Source organism: Dendropsophus ebraccatus, chromosome 1 (assembly GCF_027789765.1).
Source record: "Dendropsophus ebraccatus isolate aDenEbr1 chromosome 1, aDenEbr1.pat, whole genome shotgun sequence".
Taxonomy (NCBI): Eukaryota; Metazoa; Chordata; class Amphibia; order Anura; family Hylidae; genus Dendropsophus; species Dendropsophus ebraccatus.
The window spans coordinates 146239738-146265404 of NC_091454.1; the positions used below are offsets into that span (position 1 = coordinate 146239738).

At 41.2% G+C, this 25667-nt stretch overlaps 1 protein-coding gene across 1 annotated transcript; it reads right to left on the minus strand.

The window, feature by feature from the left end:
- Nucleotides 1-1338: 1338 nt before the first annotated feature.
- On the minus strand, nucleotides 1339-17416 carry CPLX3 (complexin 3). The gene is made up of 3 exons (XM_069956432.1): nucleotides 17253-17416; nucleotides 1991-2078; nucleotides 1339-1563 (listed from the first exon to the last, which is right to left on the minus strand). Exons 1-3 carry the CDS (start codon nucleotides 17414-17416, stop codon nucleotides 1339-1341), a joined length of 477 nt encoding a protein of 158 aa, XP_069812533.1.
- Between the last annotated feature and the right edge of the window lie 8251 nt (nucleotides 17417-25667).

Below are 25667 nucleotides of genomic sequence, written 5' to 3' on the forward strand. Positions count from 1 at the left end.
AAATTCTATTCTGTAGAATGTATCGTGCTGACCCTTACCCGTTACTGTTGCTTACATGAGCTCCAGTTTATGAGGTTATGTGAAATTAAAGAAAATGGCTGCTTTCCTCTAAGAACAGCTGCACTATGGTAAGTGGTCTTCTCTGGTAATGCAGCTCAACTCTGTTGAAGTAAATGAGGCTTAAGTGCAATCCCAGATACAACCCTTGAAAACCAGTGGTGCTCACTGTGTTCTTACTCCAGTCATAGTGCTTTCAGCAAGTAGACATATAGTTACTTTTAAATAGTTATATGTCCTATTTTAATTTTAACTACATTTAAAATAGTAACTAGGATAAAGGAAAAAAACATACTTTCAAATCCGCTGGTGCCAAAAAAGTTTTGTAAATTACTTCTTTTTCAAAAATTCAACTATTTATTAGCTCCTGTATGCCCTCGAGGAAAAACCTTTAGTCTTTAAACCCCCAGAGGAAACCGCATCTGCTCAGGACAGATCCCAGGATGAACAGAGGTGGCAGCAATGAAAACCATGTAAGATTAGAAAGAACTACATAACTTCCTCAGGGGCGTACAACATTTTTTTTTAAGTCTGTAAAACATTTCTGGCATCAGTTGATTTGAAAATATATTTTTCCTTCTGGAATTCCTCTCTGTATATATACAGTGACCACTTTTAACAATTGTCAGTTCCGATACTGCATATTTTTGTGCATCAGAAAAACATTGAATTTTATCTCACAATCTTTTACAAATAACCCTTCTTATTGCCAAACAATTTTAGACATACAGTACAGTACATAGCACAACACAAGTGAGATGATCAGCTTAGTCACTTCAATGCCTACAGGATAAGGATGTATACATTGTGTTCTGCAGCAATACAGGTATGAGATCTGTTATCCCATATGCATTAGAACCAGACTTTATTTTTTAGAGCCATTGTCTCAATGTTAAACAAGCACATACATGTGCAGGCAGAGGCCAACTTAGGAACAGCCGACTGATGTTTACACACTTAGCTGTATTGATTGAACAGTTGTCATAGTCTACTTGGTCTGTTCTTGTGTTGCACGTAGTTGAAAACGGCCTTCTGGGTAAGAGATCACATACTTGTATTGAACTTCAATATGTACAAATAGGTTTTAACATCTTATATGCTCATCTTTGTTGACTACATGATCAAGAGCTACCTTGTCTCATGGATACAGGAACCAACTTCAAATATAAGTACACATTGAACTGCCTCTCCAACATAAATTATGGTTGGTCATAAGATAGGATTCTAGGATCTTCATGTTGGCTGTCGGAAAACTTAGATGGTTTGGGGGTTTGGATAAAGTCACATGACAGTACATTTTTCAGCTGACTGCTTCAGGTCATCCAGTGTAGACTGGGCTTTTCCTTTAATTGAGTCCAAGTCAATATTCTGGATATTGCTGAGTTGGCCGATGACTGAAGATCTTCCTTCTTCTTCTTCATTATCCTCTTCAATCATTTTGGCCAACTCCTTAGGTAGCTCAACATCCCCACCGGCTAACTGGATCTGTGCATCATCAACATCACTCTGCAAACGGAGGGAGAAATACATTATAGTCTCACATATCTGTGAATGAACATGTCACATGAATAGAAGTTATGATAAGAAAGAGATTCATATAGCATAAACTGTATTACACATTTAGTTTCCCTTTGCTTAGAAAATCTCCTTAGTATTCTGCTACACAGAGATTTACACAGAGTCTGTGGCTTCATCAGCCTCCATATAGGCTCTGTGTTCCTGGCTCTGCTAAGCTAATACTATATGTGACATTACCTTGATATAGAAAGTTGATAACAAACCTCTTTTGACCTTGCTTTACTTGTAGGATACCTACAGGGACAGTCAGGTAGCTTTAGGGCCACAATTAAAATTCTTTGTGGGGTCACATCTTTTCCTGGTGAACCAGCTTTAAAGACTCAGTAAATGTAAAGTAAAAATCTTATAGAGATACCTTGGGTAAGCGGTACTTGTCTCTGAAGTGAGTCCGCAGTGTGGCTCTTTCGGCTTTGCGTTGAGCATACATTGCTTCTCGTTCCATCCTGTATGAATCAAACAATCAGCGCCATTTAAAGACATATGCAATGGAATCAAGACCCCCATAAAAAGTCATTACAGGGTTTAAAACTACTAATAAAGATCAAGTGATCCAGACATGTTAAAAAAAAGCAGTACTAAATAAATAAACCATAAGGGATGCCAGATTACAGGCTGAGCAACTAGATTTCAGCATCCAATGTTTCCTCTTATGGTCTTAACCTCTTGCTGGTCTATGCACACTCTGTGACCTGACATGAAAACACAGAGGCGTCTTATTTGTGGTCATCTCTAAAATGTTGCGGCACTACTGACACATTTGTTACATCTAAATTAATATCTGACAAATGGCTCCTTCTTTCCTTCCTGAGTGCACCATATGACTAGGGATTCTGTCCAAGATGCATGAGCCAAGCTGCCCAGGTTTTCTTTTCGGGAGCTTTTTTTTTTAACATTTGCTACAATTAAATATTGTATAAGATTTTTTTCAACGTCCTGGTGTGAGAACCCTCCTTTTATTATCCGATTCTATTGGGGGATTGGTCCCCTGTCCGTTCAAACAAAGGTGTGATTTTTCTGCCCTGTGGAATGGTGAGTGAACTACATGTTGTGGTCCTCTCTTTGACATTGGAGAAGTGTTGTCTTAGTATCTTTTACAACTCTCAGGAGTTTATTGCAGCACGTCATGTAAATGGGGGTGATGCTTCCAGACCTCCATAAGAGAACAGAGATTAGCTACCAGGAAAAGGGCTGTGAATGAGAATAAATAGAATTATTCTGACTATAGATTCAGTTGCTGTGGCCCTACTTTTTAAAATGACACTGTCACCCCCTTTTTGCATTTTGACTGCTCTCAACAGGTGTAAAGGGTAAATGTTACAGCTTTAATTACTTATTTTATATCACACCTCATGGTGCTTGTTCTGGTAAAAAGTAGTTTTTTATCACCTGTGGATTGGTATATGTGGACGGGGCCTCAGGCCTTTGTGCCACATCGCTCTGCCCCCAGCGCCACTTAGCCCCGCCCCCATCTGTCTCGGCTTTAGGCTGGACCTATGCGGCTATGAAATCATGGCTGGGGGCGGAGCTAAGTGGCGCTGGAGGCGGAGCGATGTGTCACAAAGGCTGCGAGGCCTCGCCCACATATACCAATCCACAGGTGATAAAAACCACTTTTTACCAGAACTAGCACCATGAGGTATAATATAAAATAAGTAATGAAAGCTGTAACATTTACCCTTTACACCTGTGGAGATCAGTCAAAATGCAAATAGGGGGTGACAGTGTCACTTTAAGCTTGACAAAAGGGGTGAAAAAAAAAAATCACAATTTTGTGTCTAAAGGCTACTTTGTAGATCACACTATAGGCCACATAGATGTCAGGGACCTGTTGTAAAGTTTCTATATCATACTGTTCCTCAACCCACATCTTAAGAGCCACACGTGGCTCTTCTTGACCCCCTGAATATGTTGGTGAGTAGCACCAGAGATGTTGTAGCATTTGGCAATACAGCCTCACCCAAACCACTGGCAGCTTACGCTAGAATAAGAGCCAGATCATGCTGATATTTTTAATAGGATTTTTTTCTTCTACACAATTTGTCTTTTTTTTTTGAGTGACTAGTGACCTTCGGTCACTGGATATGGAAGGGTTACAGATCATAACTACATCCTGTATTTTCCCTGTCAGTATACATTGTTTAATCCCAGTCTCCCTCACTCTACTAATTTAATACGCCATGTGTGCAAGGCGTGTTTCGAAAAGCTCCTTAGGAAGCAGCACAACTAAAAGCAATAATGTTAAGAGAAGGATTACGCACATGGCAAAAAGGATTTTAATCCTTTATTTTTAGCTTTTATTTTTTGTACTGTCTACTGACAGCCTCATAACTTGAGGCTTTTTTCATCATAAGAAATGTAGCACAGTTCCAGCTATTGTATAAGAGATCTTCTGTTTTCTTCCCCTTATCAATTAATGTCTCACTACATACGCTTATTTTACCGCCTTCTCAATAATGCTGCTTTCTTTTCTTCTGTAATCTCTTATTGTGTCATCCAACATGTCACTTCTCCACTCTTTCCTCACCTAGAATGAGACGTTCCAGCTATTTATGTGTATTGCAGGGGGCATAATTTCATTTCTGTAGTCTACAGATTCAGGCACTGCTGAAAAATAGCCTTTGTTGTCAGTGTCTATTATTATATAGATCTGTTTTCCTCTCTGCCGCCATACTTATTATTTTTTTCAATTCAAAAATTGAGCAGGCTTTCTTCCCCAACATAAAGATAGCAATCTGTCATATAGGCAGGTGATAACTGACTCGCTCTCTTCTAGTAAGAAGCCAGGGATAAAAGTAAGACAGTTGGAGTCTGGCTGAGGCATAGAATTAGCAATGTTTTCTAACCAGCCACGTATTCATATAGTGATGTAGGTAACACATAGTAACATGCACTGGATATGAGATCATTTAACCCAGAAAACAGATTCATATAAATACTATAAAAGTAAGACCTTGTGTGAATTCTAGTGGTATATCTAGTACAGAAGTTATCACTATTTGTGACAAGTAAATTAGCCAGCACCAAGGTCAACCAGAATGTACTGTCAGGAACAAGTCAGAAATAGAGATGAGCGAACCGGGTTCGGGTTCGAGTCGATCTGAACCCGAACGTTCGGTATTTGATTAGCTGGGGCTGCTGAACTTGGATAAAGCTCTAAGGTTGTCTGGAAAACATGGATACAGCCAATGACTATATCCATGTTTTCCACATAGCCTTAGGGCTTTATCCAAGTTCAGCAGCCACCGCTAATCAAACGCCGAAAGTTCGGGTTCGGATCGACTCGAGCATGCTCAAGGTTCGCTCATCTCTAGTCAGAAACAATACCAGAATCAAATGCCATAGCAAGTAGGGAAGATTAGATCCAGAAATGGGATACCAGAAAACAAGCCAGGGGTTAGAACACAGCAGATCCAATGAGTAGGTGCAATAATGTGAGTAAAGCACAGTAGTAAGAGCAGCAACGTTTCAACCCATAGGGCCTTTGTCAAGCTTGACAAAGACCCTGTGGGTCGAAACGTTGCTGTTGTATGCTCGCTTATGGAATAAACACCTAACACCTTTAAAGAATATTGGACCCTGTTGGGCCCCATTTTCCTAAATGTCTTAATGACATGTGAAAAGTTTTCTTAAATGATAATAATGCAGAGATCCTGGCAAAGCCCTGAGACACACACGATAATATATGCTCAAACAAATATTAATGTAATACAGGGGAACGGGTGAGATCAGGTATTTAATTCACTTTCCTGTACCATTACAGTAGTGTTTTACAAAACCAGGACCATAAAGCCCAATGTCACTCTCTACCCGAAAAAGAAAAATTGCAAACTAAGTTGATGTATTGCAAACAGGCAAAACTTTGAGTCTAAGGTCAAGATTGCAGCAAGTCTCTGTCCTGAGACTTGCTGCAATTGTGAGTTCTTGTCCTATATAATACTATATGATATGTTCAGTCCTGTTGTAGCAGCAGGGGATTCCTAAATTGCATATAATAACAGGCCTTTCAGCTCTGCCAATCTGTGTCTGACAATTAAAACACTTGTTGGGGCTACAACTCTATACAGTTAAAAGTGGCAAGTAACTTGTGGTGACTAATGGCCAGAAATTAAGCAGCTATTGGCTATCACTACCTCTGGAGATATTTATTGAAAAGGGTTGACACTATGTAAGTTATGTTTTATGGAATCGCTGTAAAAATACTGCTTACGATAACTCTACAAAAGGTAGTACATGGCTATTTGGCAAGAGTCTGTGCTGCGTCTTTTTGGATAAATTCACCTTCTACTCTTATAAACCTATAAGGATCCCTATACTGCACAATCCCTGTAATAAATGAGGAAGATAGGTGTTGCACATCAAATTGGTTTATCAGATACTCTAAAGGTGCGTTTACACAAAACGATAATTGGCCCGATGTACGATTAACGATGTCGGAGTAACGATTTTTTTTTTTCATAACACTCAGCGTTTAGACGGTACGATATATTGTACGGAAAATCGTTTTGCGATCGCTTAAGCCTATCTCACACATTGGTTAAATTGGCGAATGACTGTTTACACGGAACGATCTGCGAATTTTTTGTCAACGACGAACTACGATTTGAGAACATGTTGAAAGATCAAAATGAACGATTTCTCGTTCGTCGTTTGATCGTTCGCTGTGTTTACACGTACGATTATCGTGCGAATTCGATCGTTATCGCGCAAATTTGCACGATAATCGTTATGTGTAAACGCACCTTAAGAGATGCTTACTAAACTCACAGACATGGCAGGAGTGTTGCAGATTTTTAGTATCAATTCCACTCTGAAAATCTGCAACATATTTAACCGCCCTGAAAAGAATTAACATGTCAATTCTTATAAACTTGTTTCGCCTGCTCCCATTAAACGAAATGGCCCAGAACAATTTTGTCTTAGACAGATAGCAACCAATCACAGTCCATGAGAGCTGAGCTGTGTCCGCATATTATCTCAGATAGATTAATAAATCTTAGCCAATGAGAGCAGTGTTTAAGCAGTCAGTGCTACTATCAATTGTGAACATTCCTCCTAGAGCATTTGCTCAATGAAAGCTCAAAACTGAATGCTAGATGAAGGAATAAGAGATAGCTAATCTGTAGCTAATCTGCACTGGAGTAAGTCGCTCCTAATTTATTAGGATATGCAAAAAGCCTCAGTTGTAAGTCTCAAAATACCGGAATAGCCAGATATCCCTCCAGAGAATGAAGCCTGTTGCCAAGGGGGTGCCTCCCAGTGGGGAGATCACCAAACCACCCTGATACCTAGCCCCTTAAAGTGCCACTCGGTTGTAAATATTGGAACATAAAAAGGAAAAAAACCAAGGTGGCCCTTTTGTATCACAGTCTAACTCTGTGGCAAGTATTTTGACATGACAAGTGTCTACCAAAGCCAGGCATCCATCCATAGACAGCCGTTTTGGAGTATTTGCCCCTCATCAGTGTGAAGTAGGACTCTGGCTAACAGGAGCAATGAAAAATAGACCAACCAAACACAGCAATCGCTGAGCTCATGTAAATCAGCGACAAAAAAATCCAATGGAATACTCACTGAAGAGTCTCCACTGATACATTGCCCCCTATAAATTTAAATATGCAAAAAAGGGTCCCTGGAGCCTCAGTTGCATCAGAGTTAGACTTTGATGCAAAAGGGGCCACCTTGGTATTTCCTTTATTCCGTTATGTTCCAATACTCGCAACTAAATGGGACTTAAGGGGCCACGTATCAGGGTAATTTGGTGATCTCCCCACTGGGAGGCCCCCCTTGGCAACAGGCTTTCCTTTTCCTTCTCTTCCTTCCTGTTTTGAGACTCTCAACTGAGGCTCCATGGACCTTTTTTGCATATTTACATTTATAGGGGGCAATGTATCATTGGAGACTCTTGAGTGAGTACTCCAATGGATTTTTCGTTGATGATCTCTCTGAGCTCAGTGATTGCTGTGTAGCGGGCAATTGATCACTTGGGTACCTGACGTTGCAGCTGGAAGAGCTGTAGGTGGCTGGTGCCTATCAATAGGCCTGGGAGGAGTGTTAAAGGCCACAGGGATAGGTAAGAATACTTTGTTTGTTATGTTGCCATGCCCCCTGATTTTTATGATTTTTTTTTCCATTTTACTTCTCCTTTAATTTAAACCAGTTTTCTGCCATGATATATAGTAAGGTTGCCAGCACAATCCCCTTGATTGTGAGGCCCACCCACTTTCCAAAAAGTGAAATTTTTTTGTGCAAAATGGGGCCTATCACTAAAAAAAATTTAACATTTATTACACTAGAAAACTGGCTAACCATGTTGATAAATTTAACGCCTGCTTATTCTTCACCATATAGTAGAATTCCAGATATAGAAAAATGGCTTGTAATGGTTTCATGTTTATGGAGCTGTGCAAGATTTGAAGGCATTGTGCCATCATGGTGTTGGAATGAATATTTTAGGATCACACATAGACGTGTTAATACCTGATTTCCAGTGCAAATTAGTACCGCTAGTAATCATATCATTGGCAAAAATCAGTGTCTCTGTGTATGCAATGATTCTTTAACACAAGTCTGTGACATGGTTAATTGTATGTCTATAGTTTCATATCAGCCATTAAAACTGTCAAGTCAATGTATTAAGAAAGCCATTCCTCTAATGGGCTAAAGCCTGTGGGACCTGCCCTGAGAGTCTAGATTTGCCCTGATCAGATTGAAGTTGTATACTTGTTGCGTACTTGTGTCTTCCCACAGCTATATGGTGTAGTCATGTACAGTAACCCTAGAACTAGTGGCATTATTTAGCCTTCATTATCACAATGTGTCTGTCATATCTTCTGTTCTTATGTGTAACAACCAGAATCTCACATATATGTCAGTATGGAGTTGATAATGTATTGTTGGCTCATCTGGCAGCCTTTATTCAGCTTGATATATGGAGAATACATCTGATCCCCCTATCTGTCCTATCTACTCCAGCCGACAGGCAGGTACATGCGCTCTGAAGAGCCTGTTCTTGACAGATGGGAGGATTTTGTTTATGGGCAGTTGTGCCTTATGAACACAAAATGGAAATGTACTGGAATAAGAAAAATTAACACATGTAAAGAAGGTGTGGAAAAAAGTTATATTGTAAAATTAAAATAAATTCTGTATCACACAGTAATGAAAAGCCAAGTGTAAGTCATATGTGCGCTTACACGTGTAACATTAAAACCCCTGATGGTGAATAATATTGATTATCTTGTAATGATGGCTTCTGTCAAGAGGTTGGATACATTAGACATCAAGTAAACAGCAGGTTCATGAAACTAATGCAATGTAAGAAGGTAAAATTGGCAAAAGTATGGTACAGTATGTAGCAACTTTTTCAATGGCCAAAACAGCAAGTCTTGTGGTGTGTTCCCCCTATGCCAGTGATGGGCAACTTTTTGAGCTTGGTGTGTCAGCATTCAGCAAAAAAACAAGTATAACTCGGATGGTGTGTCACTTTGAGAAAAAACTGCATAATTTTGCAATATTTATAGTTTAATGGTGCGTTCACACCTACAGGATCTGCAGCTGATTTCAGTTAAATAACTGAACACAGCATCAGATTTGATGCTGTGTTCAGTTATTTAACTGAAATCTGCTGCAGAAAATCAGCTGCAGATCCTGTAGGTGTGAACGCACCCTAAATCAGCGTTTCCCAACCGGGGTGCCGCGGCACACTGGCGTGCCGGGAGAACCCGCCAAGGGTGCCGCGGGATCCCAGTGGGAAATGCACGCTGTCTCTTTAAGCATCCCGAGAAGCTGCGGCACGGATCACTTTCATGTTCCGCCCGCACTGTGAGTGGGCGGAATATTAAAGTAAGCAGAATATAGGAGCAGGAAGTGTCAGCGTCCTGCTCCTATATTCGCTCCCATAGGCTGCCGGCGCTTCATGCCATCAGCCTATGGGAGGCCGGGATGTGACCTCTCCAGCAGGCGTGATCATGTGATGTCATCACGCCTGCCAGAAGTCCCGTCCCCGCGGCTCACAGAGGAGCCCGAAGAGGAGGAGGAGAGCTGCTTCCTGCAGCCACAGCCCGGATTAGGTGAGTAGGATGTTTGTTTTTTTTAAGGGGCAGAGCAGGGGGCATTATTAGTTCATGGGGGGCACCTCTGGGGGCATTATTAGTATATGGGGGCACCTCTGGGGGCATTATTTGTATATGGGGGCACCTCTGGGGGCATTATTAGTAAATGGGGGCACCTCTGGGGGCATTATTAGTGTATGGGGGCACCTCTGGGGGCATTATTAGTATATGGGGGCACCTCTGGGGGCATTATTAGTGTATGGGGGCACCTCTGGGGGCATTATTAGTATATGGGGGCACCTCTGGGGGCATTATTAGTTCATGGGGGCACCTCTGGGGGCAATATTAGTATATGGGGGCACCTCTGGGGGCATTATTAGCATATGGGGACACCTCTGGGGGCATTATTAGTATATGGGAGCACCTCTGGGGGCATTATTAGTTATGGGGGCACCTCTGGGGGCATTATTAGTATATGGGGGCAACCTCTGGGGGCATTATTAGTATATGGGGGCCACCTCTGGGGGCATTATTAGTTCATGTGGGCACCTCTGGGGGCATTATTAGCTCATGGGGGCACCTCTGTGGGCATTATTAGTATATAGGGGCACCTCTGGGGGCATTATTAGTTCATGGGGGCACCTCTGGGGGCATTATTAGTATATGGGGGCCACCTCTGGGGGCATTATTAGTTCATGGAGGCACCTCTGGGGGCATTATTAGTTCATCACAGCAGGGGATCCTACATACAGAGGGAACAGCATGGGGATCCTATATACAGGGGGCACAGCAGAGGATCCTACATACAGGGGGCATCCCACATTCCTAGTAGCTTTACTGCACATAACACCAAACAGCACAGTTACTTTGGGAGCCTACAGGAGGGAGAAAGGAAAGGAAGTTGCTAGAAATGTGCGGAGCCTAAATTGTTTGTCTCGCAGGTTCTGAAGAGATGAAAAGTAGCTGGAAGAAATCATCATGGCGGTAAGAGAGGAAAAGGGAAAGTGACTCCTCAGATCAAAGAAGACATCACCTGTGAGTCACTGTATGACGGTTTTCTTATTTCGTAGAACATTATTTAGTAGGGGTGCCCCGAGGAAATTTTTTTTTCCAAGGTGTGCCCCGAGGTGGAAAAGGTTGGGAAGCACTGGTTTAAATAACAAAAATATGTAATTCTAATATATAACTTTACTTAATAAACCAAAAAATAATTATTGTGTGAAGTAAACTACAAACCACACACTACACCACCTGACCCCCATCCCTCCCCATACACTACCCTACCTGACCCTTCCCCACACACAACCCAACCTGACCCCCATCCCTCCCCATACACTACCCCACCTGACCCTTCCACACATACACACTACCCCACCTGACCGCCATCCCCCACACACACTACCCCACCTGACTCCCTTAAGCACATACACACTACCCCACCTGACCCCATCCCCACAGACACAATACCCCACGTGGCCCCATCCCTCCCCACACACACACACTACCCCACCTGACCCATCCCCCGATACCAATCCCCCTCCCCCATCCTTCCCCACACACACACTCACAATACTGCTGTGGCTGTGGCGCCGGAAGACGACACTGGTGGCAGGAGCGGGGCACCGTAGTGGTCGGCCGTACGCAGATACTGTGCCGGGTGACGTCACAGTAGCTGCGTCTGGGTGGTACATGGGGTGGGGAATATGTAGTAACACTGGCAACAGGGTCATAAGTTCAAGGATCCCTTATGCATGCGGGTGGCAAAGGCTAGCCTGTCTGTTCGAATCCTACAGGAGAGCTACTATAGCACAGATTGTTACCGTAAAAACTGTAAAGAATACATTTGCTGTTTATAGGGTTGTGTAGTAAGAGACTGGTCAGAATGCGTATGCTAAACATTGCACCTCCTGAAAGTGGCAGCAATAAACACATGAGAACAGAACTTAAAGAGGTTGTCTGGCCTAAGCAACTAAGGTATACTTACTTGTCCAACTCCACTGCAAACTCCAGTTATCTGGCTACCCGCTGTCCACCACTCTCATACTCTTCACAACTATTGGTGCCTGGTTTCCTATGAGATTTGCATGTAACCAGATTTTGTGAAGATAACAGTGGTGGACAGCAGGTGGCCTGGAAACCAGAATTTGTGGCAGAGCGGGACAGGTAAGTATATAGTACAGTAAGTATATACATTAGTAGCTTTGGCCAGACAACACCTTTAACCATGAAGCAATGGAAGAAGGTGACTTGGTCTGATGAGTTGTTTTAGTGGAGTGAGAAAATAGATTGAACTAAGGGAATAAGGCAAGACAACAGAGGCCGTGTTTTGCCTAGGCAATTATCTGCTGGGAAACATTGGGTCATCTGAAACATTGAAACATGTGAATATTATTTTTATACCTACCACCTACTTAAACATTGCCACAGACCAGGTAAACCCATTCATGACAATGGTATTGCCTAAAGAAAATGGCCGCTTTTAACAGAATAATGCACCTTGCCACACTACAAAAATTATCTCTCTCGCCCATCCTGCCCATACACAGGAACATTCGGCATGGATATGGGGAGGGGTAAGCTAAGCTTCTCTCTCCCAAAACAAAAAGGTTGGGCAGTGATTTTCCATAGGGGTCCTGTCACCACAGACGACATCTGTCGGAGGTTGTTCTGATGGGCTCATACACCTTAGATTGACAACAAAGTCTGCTGAAAGCTAAGGTGTATGGCTACCATTACAGGACAGATCTGCTGCTAACACCCTGGTGCCAGTTGAATTCACCATGTTTCATTCTGGAACAATTTTTGCAGTGTGGTAGGGCACCTAATATACCCCAAGCCCTGACAAGAAACTATTGTTATAAGAATCAATGTATTTATTAAAATTGTCAGTGGCTTAAAGCAAATGTACCAGCAGTACATTAGCTTCAAAACTCTTACATAGATAGAACAGCACTGGTGCCACAGTGTTTTTTTTAACCATGGCCCGGTTCCCACATACGGTGTTGTTCTAATCCCGGGCACCAGCCAGGGGTGAAGCTTTTGAGGCGGGCCGGCCCGCCCCCAGTGGAGGGAAACCCCCACCCCTTTATGATGTTGCTCCATTAGAATCAGGTTGGGTGGGTTTGGTCAGTAAGGGAGGAAGAGGGCCCAGTTCACAGCTCTGCCCAGGTTCCCATAATGCCGTTAAGACGGCCTTGTGTAAACTGCTTATAGCAACCAAACACAGCTCAATTTTCAGCTCTGGTAAAATGAAAGCTGAGCAGTTTACTCTAGTTTCTGTTTTACACACTTTGACAAACATCGGTCATGGTATATATATATATATATATATATATATATATATTTATACTGTATAATATATATAAATATGTATTCTATAGCTATAAATATAATAACAAAGCCACAGCTTTTAGAGCAGATCAGTAGTCGGTAACCCAGACAACAAGCTGGCAACAATGAGAGTAAAAGAGCAGCAGATCATTAGAAGAAAGGAAGTTCTTTAAACCAGGACCAGGTGGTGGATGGTTTAGTGCTGGCCTGCACCACCACCCCGCATAGTAGAGCAGAGCACACTGTAAAAGTGAGTGGCACTATGTACAATGTACACATCACTACTCACTACTGTACAGGAGCAGGGAGTCTCGATCCCTGGTCCTGTACATACATTTTGTAGTGTACTATGTAATGAAAGTACAGAAGCGGGGACTCCCTGATCCTGTACACCAGGATGGATCAGAGGGGAAGGGGGAGTTATTTCCATGTTAAAATATTAGCCAAACTACAAAGGAACTGGCCACTCAAATCCACTAAAGAGGACTTGAAGTGCTGATGAGGTGTTCAGTGCTGCTTGTCCTAAGCAGGGTAAAAACCAATAACAAAGTCCAAGAACAAGTCTTTGGGAGATTCATGGATTTCCATGGCCACGCAGCAGTATGTTCGACTGAATACAACAAGTACTATGTAAAGCACTAGCTGGAGTGGTGTGAAAGATACAGCTATCAGACACTAAACACCCTCTCCTCATTCTCTAAAGTGGCAGATCATGCTTTACCGGCTTGTAATCAGCTTGACACATCTGAATTGGCAGATGCCAATAGAACAATACTGGCCTGAATGCACAGTGCCAAGTTAGAGATGGGTCATGTGCTTTAAGTGAAGAGAAATCTTAAAGGGGAACTCCAGCCAGAAGGAAACAGCGGCTGCCACAGGGGGGTATGGAAACATAATAAAGAAGCTCTACTTTGCATTACAGGCTCCATGACTGCCGTCGGGCTCCAACTTCTCCCTAGTCTTTTCTCCCGCTCCAGTCACTGACGGGGGCCCGTGAGCAGTATGGCAGCACTGCAGAGGCAGTGGGATGCATTAGTAGAGCTTCTTTATTATGTCCCCACACCCCTCTGCCGGCAGCCAATTTGTCATCTTGGACGGACCTGTGCTGGCAGTGTAACCCAATCCGCAAAGCAAAGCAAGACCCACAAAAATTATTCAAATTAAACATTTCATTTAAACCCATAGGCTGTGTTCCCACTAGGTAAAAATTAGACAAACAACAGCAATTATTTGCCGTGCAATGACAGCTGTCCAAGAAAGATAGTCGCCATTTTTACCTAGTGGGAACACAGCCATAAGATGAACTGGAAACTGCTACTGCAAAGCAGGCTTTATCGCCCAGTGTCGGTACTCAGCCTCACTAATTCCTTAACTGAATTAACAGAAATCCCTGACACCTCAGAGCTCCAACATGTCCCAAATCTAACAAAAACCCTGATGTAGATGCAGAGGACATTCCAAAATCAAATTAAAAGGGCCATCAGGATGTCCATCAATTGGACAGAGTGGAGAGCAGCCACAAGAGTCTTTGGAGGGCCCAGAATGTCCATGCATTACATGGACAAACCATTGATTTCTATGGACACATGTCATACTTAAAGGGGTTGGCTTAGAAAAAATACGTCTGCTTTCTTCCACAAACGGCACCTCCCCATGTCCTCAGTTTGGGTGTGGTTTTACAGCTCATTACCATTAAAGTGAATGTCACACACAACTTAGGGACAGAAGTGGTGCTGTTTTTGCAAGAAGGTACCTGTGCTTTTTAATGGATAACCTCTTTACTCTTCCTTCTAGTAGAGCTTCTAGGTTCCCCCCAACAGATTACAGCTAATTCCTGGGAGTCCCAACAACAGGACACCCTTTGATCAGTTGTAAAGGGCAAATGTTTCCAAATGTAAAATAATGCACTTGGGGACAGGGAATTTTCTATCCAAGTATCATATGCAGTTCTCTGTTTCAGAAGATTTCAGAAGAGAAGGATTTAGGGGGAGTAATTTGGGATACTGTGTCCAGTTCAGAAGAACTCACCGCTCCCTGCTGTGTATCAGTGATAAAAGACGTGTCCCATAAACTTTTACTATGAGGCTGTCTTGTCACATGACACAAAGCTGGGAGAGAAATGTGCTCTTTAAGGATCAAAATCTGTATAGTCTGGAGGAAAGAAGGAAAAAGTGAGGACATGATTAAAACTTTTAAATACGTTCAAGGACAAAATAAGGTTCAGGACAGCAGTGTTTTTAATACAAAACTGAACTCACGAACAAGAGGACACGGTCTGAGGTTAGATGGGGAAAGATCAGAAGCAACATGAAAAGATGAAACTTCTCATGTTTACTTAAAGAGTAGTAGATGCTTGGAACAAACTTCAAGCAGAGTTGGTAGGTAAATCTACAATAATTGAATTTAAACATGCCTGGGATAGATAGATAGATAGATAGATAGATAGATAGATAGATAGATAGATAGATAGATAGATAGATAGATAGATAGATAGATAGATAAATAGATAAAAGGGCAGACTAGATGGACGATGAGGTGTTTTTTTGCTTAAAAATCTTCTATGTTTACCTATTATTTCTGATAGTTTAAAATGAGATGTTTATCCACTTATGTAATATGCAGGAGTGCAAACTACTTTCCTAAAGATGTTAAATACAGGCGTACATAAAGTTGGTAATATTAGTAATATTAGTCTAGGTAAATTAAATTGATGCTGTTATGTACCCAGACTCTCTACCCATCACCTGCTTTCTGCTAATGTAGAATACCTAGGCCAATACCTACTGATATGCTGACATTGACGGTGTGGGAAATTCAATTTTCCTCTGGGCTTTACTATAACATCTTCTGCTCATAAAGGGGGCTTAGTTGATAAAAGTAATGGATTACAGATTTGCCAATAGCAATGAATATGGGTCCAGTTTATACAGTATATGTGAATGTGAAATAAATGTGATTATATACAGAGTGTTCAACTGTGCAATTTCTTCTTGTCGTTAGTTTTTACATATGAGGTGTACAGTGTCCAAAAAGACAGTCCATATGGCCTACCATGCTCTTATTACCCTGTGCTTACTTTCACCTAACAACCTATCTCATAGCAAAAGAAAAAACACATAATAGTGTGGTTAGAACTGTACATGAGAATAAAAGAATACTTTGCAGTTTTCTTACAAACACTATAAGGTGAAATAAAAATCTGTTCAGAAAGCAGATATGTGTAAACTATTACATGCCATAATCAGGACTGTAATTGTGGATGGCAGGACTGAGGACAGGGCTAATAGTGCATGCAGCATTTTATCGCCTATAGTTATTATTTACTGCAATGTCACAGAATGGCACCATGCATCCCTGTACATATTTTGAGCATTCATAGTTTCCTTTTGTATAGTAATACAGTATGTACAGTTACTGCCACTAGGGTATTAAATAGCAGAACTTGACCTGGCATGATATAACAGACAATCATGTTTTCAATTAAGTAAAACAAGTCTGAATGTACATGTTCCTAGATGTTGCTCTTGTGTATGTAACATAGTAGCTAAAGTACTAATGGATTAAGTTACTTGTGTATAAACTGATGATACTGTACTTCTACAGTGAGTAAAATTTCTACATTCATGAAGGAATTTGAAGGGGATTATGATCATGTTTGGTAAATTATGATATATATAGGTACAGATAGCTGCAACCTATGTTGATTCATATTTTACTTGCCATTTATTAAAGCATATGTACAACTAACTTGTATACTGTTTACATCATATGTGCACTATTTCCTCCACATTTCTCCTTCTCATTTGCTTTACATTATCTGCTTTATGTGCTGCTCAAACAGAAGTGTAACCAGTAAGCTCCGTCCCCAACAAACAACTTTTAAATGTCATTAAACCAGTGAGTCTGAGTTATTTACAGAAGGGTCATGTCATTCGTGATTTATAATACGTTCATCATAGAATACAAAAAACAGCCAGATTACCAGGCTGCATTGTATAATTTAGGGTTGTGTATTAGCAAGTTTACACAAGAGCAGGAGTAGAATCACAAAGGATTTTTCTCGCTGTTGAAGCAGCCTATGCACTGTGCTTCCTATACTCTCCTCCTTTATGGAGAGTATATAAAATAGTATTAAATTGTTCTTGTCTAAATGCTTTAACAGTGGGATGTGTAAATGTATAGTTGCTATTTTGTTCATAAATTGCTGCAAAAAATGAATAAAACATTAAATCTTACTTCTCCTCCAGAAGTTGCTTCTGATATTCTTCATATTCTTCCCTTGTCATTCCTTGAGATTCAGCTGCTGATTTCTCTCCTTCTCCCTTCTCTTCTTTGCCCCCCAGACCTCCAGTGAGGTTTTTCAGTTGACCACCCACCATGGTCTTCACCATAAAAGCCATGGTTGTTGTAAACCTAAAGGCTTGTCAGTTTTATAAAGCAGCCTAAGATTTGTAGAAACAGTAGGAGCTGCTTATATGCACCGAATCCCTTTACAACCCTTCAGCACTAAGTTTTCAAGTGCAGTTGTTGTTCTCAGCATAGAGCGTGTAGGTTCGGGTATGATCTGTTTAATTAGTTGAATGGATTTTCTCAGTCATGTTGAGTTAAATCCGGTAGATAAGATCAGAAGTGAGGATTGTCCCGAAGGTCTACGAATTTTAGCTCCTTATGTCCCCAGAAGTGTCACTGCTGCATCTTTCATTTAGCACTTCCAGCACCACTGTCCTGGATAGCTCTCACCTAAACAATGAGTGAGCACAACAGTCTTGCACAGCTCCCACTTAGTGTTTCATCATCACGACATGGACAACTTACAGTTGAGCACAAATGTCCTGAACAGCAAGCAGGTGATGTTTTAGCACCACAGTCCTGAACAGCTCCCAGTTCAATATTTCAGCACCACAGTCCTGAACAGCTCCCAGTTCAATATTTCAGCACCACAGTCCTGAACAGCTCCCAGTTCAGTATTTCAGCACCACAGTCCTGAACAGCTCCCAGTTAAACCTGCACTGTGCTTCTCTGTCTGAGACTTAGCAGAATGGGAGGGAGACTAGAGAGTCACATCCAGCATGAGATCTCAGTACACAATCAGCCCCTTCTGGTGAGTCTGGCTTACATCATTGCAGCCATTGGCTGTAGTAAAGTCACTTATCCTCCCCAATCTGTTCACATCTCTCACTAGGGTGATCCCACGTTTAGGAAATAACAGATACATCTATTCCCATTAGCTTGAAGCCCTTCAAATCCTATTATTCTCTGCCTCTCAAACCCCTCTTATTCCAAAGATAGCTAAAACTTGTTTACACATATTACATCACAGGACCACATGCTTGACCTGTTACATATTTCTTTATCCTCATCTATATAAGGGTTAATGTCAGCAGTGAGCTGCCCTAAACAAGATAACTTCACACCTATGGTAACGCTGCCACCGCTGGGTTATTAGTGTGAAGTATAGCAGGAACCTTGAGATGATGATACAATTAACACCTTTAGTTTTATCTACAATGTGTCACAGAGACATCAGCAGATGTGCTGTGATGCAGAGGGGTTACTAATATATATGCATGAAATCAAAATTAGCAGCCGTAAATAGAGCTGATTAAAATGAGTGTTTCTGAGTATAGCTCTGCATTGTATGTGTAAGGGAATTTTAGTGCATGAATGAACTGAAGGCATGAAATGAATGGCTCAACAGAAGTAGCCCCAGGTAAACACAGTTATTGTGTTGGTGATCTGCCTTCAGTTTGTTATTGAAGGTTTTTGTTTAACCAGTTTTTTATGAATGAATTACATGTAGGTATACATATTTAGTTGAGGAGTAAATGAAACAAGTATATGGTTGTAGAAGTACTTATAGTTATTAGAAGCAAGTATATTGACTAAGGTATCAGCAATAATTTACCATCTAAATTGCAGTATTCTTTGCAAACTGTTTAGTGCAGTAATAGGAGAGAATAATTACAAGACAAAGACCTCCGTTGTTTGGGGAGGGGGAAGGTGACAAGGTAAACAATAACTACATAATGTGCATATGGAGAATTTATGCTGGATAAACATACTTTGTTACATGAATTAGAATCAATTACAGATGAGTGCACCTTGAGCATGTGTCCGATGGTTTGCCATTTGAATACCGGTGGCTGAAGAAGTTGGATGCAGCCCTGGGGAGTCCTGGAAAACATGGATACAGTCATAGGCTACCTAGGGCTGCATTCAACTTCTTCAGCCACTGGTATTCAAATGCCAAACGATTAGACTCGAGAATGCTTCAGTTGAGCTCATCTTGTCTACAATCTCGTCTACAATATTGTCTACAGGAGCAGAAGCTGGGGTTATACATCTAAAATAAAAATGAACCACTATAGTAAAGAGGTCTCTAAGACCCTTAAAAAATGCAACGAGTGTTCCAGGAGGCCAAACAGTATTGTGATAAGTAAGAAGGAGTAGGGGTTGCTTACATTTTCTAGCAGATGGGCACCAGGCTGCCATACATTTATGGAAGGACGACTTAGCAGTCTAACATTGCATTTGAGTTTGAAAGGCAATAAGTAGATAAAATAGGGGGTTTAGGGGAATTAGAAAGTTGAGATCTTGGATAATAAAGGGGTTATCCAGCGCTACAGAAACATGGCCACTTTCCTCCAGAGACAGCCCCACTCTTGTCTCCAGCTTGGGCGGGGTTTTGCTGCTCAGTTCCATTGAAGTGAATGGAGCTTAATTGCAAACTGCACCTGAACTGGAGACAAGAGTTGTGTTGTCTCTGAAAGAAAGTGGCCATGTTTTTGTAGCACTGGATAACCCCTTTGACTACTATGGGTGGATGGGTGGACTTCTAAATGGGTGGAACATAGAACATGATTAATATGATCCATATTCCCAATAAAATGGAGAAAGTTAGGGTGTGGTACTGCAACTTTATTCATTTATCCCAGAAGTGCAGCAAATAGAAGTTTCTTATTGAAATGTAAGGATCAAACCTTATGAGCAAGTATAGATAAAAACAGTTACATACTGATACCTGCAGAGCTTGTTTCCTTTTTTTGACTAACATACTGTATTTCTATCTCAGGTATATACAGATTTCTGTTAGTTTTATACCTATGGTAAATCCCATTTTTTGTTTCTTAAAGGGAAACTCCAGGTAGAGGTAAAAAAAAAATTTAACTTCTGCAGAAGCATAATGCATTACTTACCTGTCTATCCCAGTTTTGGAACTACCAAAAATCCATTTGTTTGGGGGAAGGGGGTTTGTTCTGTATTGTGTTTCTGTACTTCCTGGTTCCCAGAATGCAGTACTGGTTCCAGAATGCAATGCTTTGCCTTAGCTGTTCATCACAGTCCCCCACCCTGCCCATTCCCCACCCAAATCTGTTGCGGAACATCTAGGCTGTGTTCACACATTGCAGTTTCATTGTGTTACTGAATTATTTTCAGTACTTTATCATTTTATTGTTGTCCCACCTACACAGCACACAGTTACTACCCTGTAACACCACACAGCAACTACCTGTAACACCACACAGCACACTGTATTCTCCACCTGTAACGCTGATATTGCAATAAAGTAAAGAATTTTTTTAAAAAATTTTTTACTTTTCATCTCCACGCACATATTATGATCATTCATTTTTTATCTTTGAAGTTGAGCCCCACAATAAGGGCTTTATCCCATATTATCTTACAATGGATATACTGTTTTTGCCTTGGTTTTTCTCCAGGTGGGATTGGCAGTGCTGGCTCTGATCCTCTCTGTCGCTTAGCATCATTTACTTGTGTTACTGCATCACTTTTGTGAATACGCTGCAGTACTGCAATGAAACTCCAACATGTGTGAACACAGCCCTAATTTTAAGGCACACTTCTGCACAATCAGTGAAGTTGCAGCAGCTGCTTCTGCCTGTTCAGAGATGGTGAATCACTCAGGGGATTGGGGGATCCAGCCAAGCCTCCTGTGACATCACACCCTGCCCCCTGTCTGCATAATCAGCCTGTCCTCAGCAAACACATACAATGTGAGACAGAGGCATGGAAGATTTGTTTCCTAAGGGGGGATAGCAGTGGGAGCAGGAGACAATGTGGATTTGCACAGGGGCCATTTTTCTTCACTTCCTGGATGTCTATCAGCTACCAGTGTGGCAGAACCATACAGATACAGTAATACATTATATAGACACATCTATATAACTTTTGATGTACTTTTAATAGAAAACAAATGTGGAGTTCCCCTTTAACCGGCATATCTCCTGGTGTAGAGAAACCACATAGAGGACCCTTAATGACTAAGTCTAGTAACTATTTTAGTCAATGAACCAATTTAAAAGTGTACCTCTCATTATGTTGCTTTTTCTGATTGGTGGGCAGTCACTCCTCCTGCCGGAAGATCAGGAAACCAAGGAGACATCCTCCTCGAGTAAGTTCAGTGAACAAGCCCTTTTCTGATTTAGTAGGGCACATGCACCTACACCACCCAGAGTGGACAGCATGGACAAAAATGAGATATGCTTTAAGAAATTGATATTGTAATTGTGGTCTAGTTTCAAAACCAGGAACCATCAAATGCACATAGGCAGAGTGAAAGAGAGTATAAGTACAATTATATGTGTAGTATATTACCACATATGTTAACCCTTTGCTGATTAATGTTCACGCAAACAACTAACAAAGTAAAAAGGCAGTAAATGAATAATATAATATTGAGCTTGCTTGTGAAGGCAGCTGTTGACATGTTTCATGATTTTCTTCACACCAGAAACTTGGCTGCAAATCAAAGGAGTATATGTTATGGTGAATATGCCATGTTACAGCATCTTATATCACACTACATCTCTCTGGGAAAAAAAGTGAAGAGGTGTTGTTTAAAGTGGCATAGATGAGTAATACAGACGTGATGCCATGATAGATAAAGGGCTTTTAGTCTTCTGACAATTTTAATAGCAATATTTATTTTTACAAATTCTTAATATTATTTACCTTATCTACAAGGTCACAGTACGTATACATAAAGCTATAGGGAAATTCTGTATAGGAAATCATTCTATAAATGTCTGTTATTCACTGTATACTTTCTTGTCATTGAATTCTATAGTATGCAAGGAGCATAATTAAATACATCTCCACATTAAGTGGTGTGTACAGTGTTTGCAACACACTGTGATGTGAGTATATAGAAGTGCAGTTCCCGGAGGGTTTCTCTAATTTGGCGTAGTGTCTGTCAGGACCAAGCTGCTATTTTCAGATTGTGTGCCGGGAGATCCCCATCTGCGTGAACTTACCCACTGGAGCGTGACATTCAGTGTTCTGTCCTAAGCAGCCACATACTATACAGAAAATGTGTGCACATTGAAAGTCACTAGATAGTCAGCTTTGTGTCACAGAATCAGATACAGATTTGTTTTTTGTTAAATCCAGGGCTGTCTCATACCACCGTATACACAGGCACAAACCCATGTGCCATGTAGTAAAAACAAAACAAAACAAAAAAAAAAACAACCGACAGGTAAATAGTAATAGCACAGATTTGCTTCAATGATGAAAGGGGAGTATGGCAAGTAAGCAAAATAGAGAGTAGCAATATACCAATGTATCACAATGTATCAGCTGGGGTAGGTGTAGATGACTGTCACTTAGGGAACCATGGAAGAGGGGAGGCAGAATGCATAGGTAAAAACAAAACAATGTTTAGCCTTTAAAGGGAAACTGACAGCACGGATATGCATATATCCTTGCTGCTAGTTTCCCCTTGCAGATCACATGAGCAGTGCATACTTACCTTCACCACAGATGTGTGATCCAGTGTGTTCATTAAAAACGATCTAACAGACACACAGATGTGTGTCTGTAACACTATCAGCACCCTCCACATACAGCCTCAGCCTGCTACAGTATCTTCAGGCTGGTCTCTGCTGTCAATCATTCTGGAGGTCATGGGGTGGTGGCCTGAAGACACTTCAGCCAGAGAACAGGGTGGGCAGAGGTGTGCGGGACAGGTGCTGACGGTGTCACAGACACACCTCTGTGACACTGTCATTCCGGAATAAAGATTGTTTTTCATAAACATGGCTGATCACAGTGCAGCGTGGAAGGTAAGTATGTACTGCTCTTTGCTTAGTTCTCTAGTGAGCTACAAAGTTACTGCTCATTTAAAAGATACACTACAGAGATGAGAGAGAAGCATTGATTTACCTTTCAGGAACAGTGTGGTTCCCCTCCAGCAGACTGACTGTCTCAGCTTGCAGGTAACAAATCCAAGGCTACCTCAGACTTTCTCTCTCTCCAGCACAAAGCACATAATAAGCTTTGCTTCGTTTGCAATTTGTCCTGATCTAGGTGTTACAAGAGACAGATTTCCGCTGACAACAAACAGTAAACCACAGATTACAAAGAGGTGAGGTGCTTAGTGATCATGACTTTTTTTTGCTGTTTTCTGGGTTAAGGAGTTTTAGTAAAGGAAGTTACTCAATAATATGATAGAAATTGCATATGTTATCAAATGAAGGGATGTAGTCTGAAACCACAGTGTACCTTATCGTTGCACAACAAATAGGATGATATGTCTGAACTGCTGTTTATACTGTAGATGCTGGGGTCTGAAACCCTTAGACATCAACAAGAAAGACTACAATGGTGATACCATAATACAAACTTTCCAGCAGAAGTCAACAACAAATCCTATCTTCACCATAACCTAAAATAGTACCACATAGAAGTAAATATGACTTTTGGCAGGGCAGCACCATTCATGAGGAGAAATGTGCACCTCATGTCAGGCAGCATTCTTTTCTGACTGCATGTGGCAGTAAAGTTGCCTACCCCAGCATACTTTCCCATTTTGTGGTTTCACTGAGATCTCAGCAAAATAGCTACAAAAATGTTGAGAATTTGCTGAGGTTTTCACAGGACCACGCAGCTGAGGAGAAAAATGCAAATATGCTGGGTTCACACCAAACCAGAAGTGGAACCAACAGAAAAGAGAAGTATGAGTTCTCCCTTTATATTTTCCATCCCATTTGAATCCACTTCTGGCTTTAGCACAAAAACTGCAGTGGTAGTCCTCCAAAAAACTGCTGTGTGTGAAACCAGCAATGGTGTATTAAGGTGTAGCATTAAGCGGCAATACTACCTTCAACCCCCACCCCTGTGCCCCTCCTAATAAGATATAATGCACTGTGATATATTTCTACAATGATCCCCTAATAAGCATTTTGACCCCAATGTTACATTACACAATGCCTCCTTATTAACCTTTAATGCACTTCACACACCGCCCACCCTTAATGAGGTTAGGTGCCTTCTTGTAATGTGGTGTAACACAGTTTTCTACACTCCATAATAAGGTGTAATTCAGTTTATTCGCCCTTAATAAGGTATAATGCACTGTGCCCACTTAAAGAGGATCTCCAGCCAAATCTAAAAATCCTGTGCGGGGAGGGGGACATTAAAAAATCTATACTTACCCATCCTCATGCCCCCGCAGCAGAGCATCACAAGCTTGCTGACAGTCACTGGTCTTTTTTCTACCCGCTTCTTACTTTATCTGGTCCCAGTGGGAAGTACCCACTTATTAAGTCAATGAGGTGTAATGAACGGTATCCCCCCTTAATGAGGTATAATTTACTGTGACCCTCTTTAATGAAGTATAAGTACACAAGAAGCACAGTTTATCGGTGTAGGGTAGCTTGAAACGTCTTACACTGTTGACTCCCAGAACACAGCAACTCTTTCAGCAGCTGTAATTGACAGAGGCAATGCGAATCACTGTGCACTGTGCCCCTTGACTAACATGTTAGATAATACTGTGCATCGTCATATGTAGGATGTATATGTTTTTAGCAGAAGTCTTCAACTTAGGATGCAATTTGTGAGGATTTTGCTGACTGCTTTAATAGATGCACTGAAGGGTTATGTCCTCTCCGTTTTTGAAAAGAAAAAGTGACGACATTAAGTTTGGGTTTAAAATGATGTCCGTCATTTCGCTGTTTGGCGTCAATGAGTGACAGCTGTTGGTACATTTTTCTAGTTTAGGAGGACTAATTGGCCTTTGGGTGTGTCTTTAGTTGAAAAGTCCATTGAATTTTTTGGTAAAAAAGGTTAAAGGACAGTAAAAAAAGAAAAACTGAATAATAATAACATACGCTATTTGCAGAAGAGGTCCGAAAATATTTGTCATGATCATTATTTTGACATCCACAGAGACGACATCCGTCAACGTCCGACTATTACATAAACTTAGAGCACAGGCCATACCCCTAACATAAATCAGACCCCAGAGCAGACCCCTAAATAATTTAGACATTTGACAAGACAATATCTTAATTAAATTCAGACCCCTGACAAGTTCCATAAATGAATTCAGACTCCAGAACAGACCTCTAAATTAAATTAGAAATATGCTGTGAAATCTGAAATAATTTAGGTTGGTTATCTGACGTCTGATGTTATTTAAAGGGGTAGTGCGGTGCTAAACAATTATTCATTAAATAACACACATTACAAAAATATACAACTTTGTAATGTATGTTATGTTAGTGAATCGCCCCCTTCCCCGTGTTTCCCCCCCCCCCCCCCCACACCAGACCCGGGAAGTGTAGTGCTTTATACATACCTGCCTCTTGCCGACCCCCGTCCGCCATCTTGTGCCAATGATGTCAT